Source organism: Metopolophium dirhodum, chromosome 1, assembly GCF_019925205.1.
Source record: "Metopolophium dirhodum isolate CAU chromosome 1, ASM1992520v1, whole genome shotgun sequence".
NCBI lineage: Eukaryota > Metazoa > Arthropoda > Insecta > Hemiptera > Aphididae > Metopolophium > Metopolophium dirhodum.
The window spans coordinates 76709815-76712562 of record NC_083560.1 but is presented as its reverse complement, the minus strand read 5'-3'; the positions used below and the strand labels follow the sequence as shown (position 1 = coordinate 76712562).

General features: G+C 33.3%; 1 protein-coding gene across 1 annotated transcript; it reads right to left on the bottom strand.

Moving 5' to 3' along the window:
• Positions 1-314: 314 nt before the first annotated feature.
• LOC132936851 (uncharacterized) lies at positions 315-2511 on the bottom strand. Its single transcript, XM_061003638.1, has 2 exons — positions 2202-2511; positions 315-1762 (listed from the first exon to the last, which is right to left on the bottom strand). The coding sequence occupies exons 1-2, from the start codon at positions 2259-2261 to the stop codon at positions 428-430; spliced, it is 1395 nt and encodes a 464-aa protein (XP_060859621.1). The 5' UTR covers positions 2262-2511; the 3' UTR covers positions 315-427.
• Positions 2512-2748: the final 237 nt, after the last annotated feature.

Here is a 2748-nt window from a genome sequence, read left to right as displayed (position 1 = left end):
CTGCGCTCCGCTGTCTCGAGGCCAAATGTCCCCACCATGCGGCAACTGGTCTCTGCATACAGCGGTTCAAGTAACACAATAGAAACACGAGCCGTGTCGCGTATTTACGTATAAATATTATTATTATTATTATTATTTACTTATATTCGTATAATTTTTATTATTATTTACTTATATTCGTATAATTTTTATTATTATTTACCTGTAGTATTATTTACCTGGTACCATTCAATTTATGTTTGTATACCAAAAATCAAGACCTATTTTTTTGGTATTTTCTTTTATCAAAATCGCAAATAATTAAACATAACAAAATTACAAATTAATCATTTATTGTCAGTGCATATAAATACATAATACAAATAAAAATATATAATATATACAAATACATAATACAAAAATACAAAATTAAAAATATTATATTAATTTAATCGGAATCGGAATATGAATCAGACGTGTCACCCGTAATTGTTAGAACGTGTGGTGTTACTTCAGCATCTAACAATTCGTTGGATATAAAATCTACCTCCCAGAATTTATCTTCTACCTTAATGATATGGCCAACAAAGTTCTTCCACATATCGGGCGTAACCCGTTCGACTCCTTCTTCTAATAATTTCTTAACGTCATTAATTTTATAAGTACGATTGTTCATTCTAACATAATTTTTCACCGACGCCCACGCAAGTTCTATTGGATTTAATTCACAGTGATACGGGGGTAGGCGTAACACAGTTTTATTTGCAGATTTCGCCAATTCGTCTATCACATATTCATTATACTGTGATTTTAAAATTTGCGCTCGATCCAACAGTTGTTCCTTGACCATTGGTTTATCTATTACCTCGCCTTTATCTGTCAACCAATCAATGATGTCTTGTTTTTTCCAAGATCTTACTGGAAACGTGTGCTTCTTCACAGAATGATACGACGCGTTGTCCATGACTATAACGGCATTTTCACGAAGTAGCGGTAAAATGTTGGCGAACCAGTCATAAAAGGTATCACCGTTCATCTCATCGTGGTAATCGTCTGTATTTTTTTTCGATTCAAAACATAATAATCCACCAACAACAAAGCCGTCAGATGAACCTATGTGTACCACGATGAGACGTTTTCCTTTACCGGACGGTTCCTTTTGTCCAGTCGTTAATCCTCTTAGGAATGCGTCTCGTGGTGACTTCACAGTTTTATCGACCCATGTTTTCGATGTGGTTTCACCAGCATTCACCCATGTCTCGTCCAGATAATAGATGGGTCTACCTAACTGACGGTATTCTTTTATGGACTCCAAGTACCTTCGACGCCAACACACAATATCAATTCGTTCAATAAGAGCGCTATTACGAGATTTTCGAACATACTCAAAATTGAGATGTTTTAAAAGTCTACGTAATGTTGTTTCGGAAAAATTTGGTAATGTTGTATCTTCGTTGACCGTAGTTAAAATTTTCTTTAAAGTTGGAATTTCTCGCCTGTGCCAAAACTCGTGTACTTTTTTCCTAATGGCATTTTGGTCAAAATCATCAACTTTTTCCGTAACAGTTGGTCGGATTTTGGTTTTGTTAGGTGATGATACACTGCCTTTATTTCGGTATTCCGATAGAGTAACACTCACTGTCCTTTGCCCTATACCACTCTCTTCGGATATTTGCTTAATAATCTCCTTCGCTTTTAATTTTGGGCCGTCTGCATTGTCTTGCTTAGCCATTTTAGTCTTGTAAAGGTTTACGATCATCAATTTCTGTCGAGAACCAACAAACTAAAAAATAAAAATTTATTGAACATTAAAAAAACATATTGAAAAAAAAATGAAAAGTAAATATTTTCATATAATATATTCGAATAACTAATTCTAATGATTATTTGTATTATAATTATTACATTTTCGAGATTTTTTTAGTATGACATATCATTTTTATATTTCATTGTTATTTTACTTTGTATACGACTTCAAAAAAAAAGTACATGTAAATAATGTTTAAATTGATTTAAAACTATATTAAGGTAAATCGATGTGTCATACCCTCAAAAATATTATTCTATATCGTTTTTGTAATAGGTGATTTACTCTAAAATTACACAAAAACATTAAAAAAAATGATTCTGCGTAAATATGTTTTGCCTATGTTGCGCATGGGCCAGAGACAAAAAAAACAGTGCGCTGACATCCTATTAAATAAATGTTTTAAAAATCTTACTTTTCCACGAGGATTTCTTTTCATCGGTGAAATGTTGATGGATCCACAGTCTTCGTCCATTGTATTGACAGAGTTAAAAATGTAAAATTGGCAAGTAAAAAACAAAAAAACGGGCGCAAAATAGGAAACGTTGATAAACGAAAATCGGTAAACGACTAACGACGTGATGAAAAAATGTTTGTTGTTGTAATCGCAGTGTACACACCTGCCGACAAAATCGATGTGCTCCGTAGAGCTCCGACGGGTGGCGATCGTGCTGGTAAAGTGGTGGGGATGCGCGAAAAAGAACGTGTTTTGGTGGGCCGCCGTATGCATTCTCTCGTGGCGCGGAGTATAGTAATTAGTTATTACTATTGTGCATAATACGCAATATGGTCATTATGTAAGTATATAATAGTCAATGCTATAACTTATAACCCAATATATCAATGCGTGTGCCTATTAACAATATAAAATATAAATAGACCTGATGGCTGTATGCCTGTATACTTTTTAATTTTAAATTAAATGTTTTTTGTAATTTCTTTAAAATCGATATTATTATGAT

Coding starts and splice junctions, on each gene's coding strand:
- LOC132936851 (XM_061003638.1), bottom strand. CDS start 2,261: ATGGACGAAGACTGTGGATCCATCAACATTTCACCGATGAAAAGAAAT. Junction 1,763..2,201: donor AAAGAAATCCTCGTGGAAAA/GTAAGATTTTTA, acceptor TTTATTTTTTAG/TTTGTTGGTTCTCGACAGAA.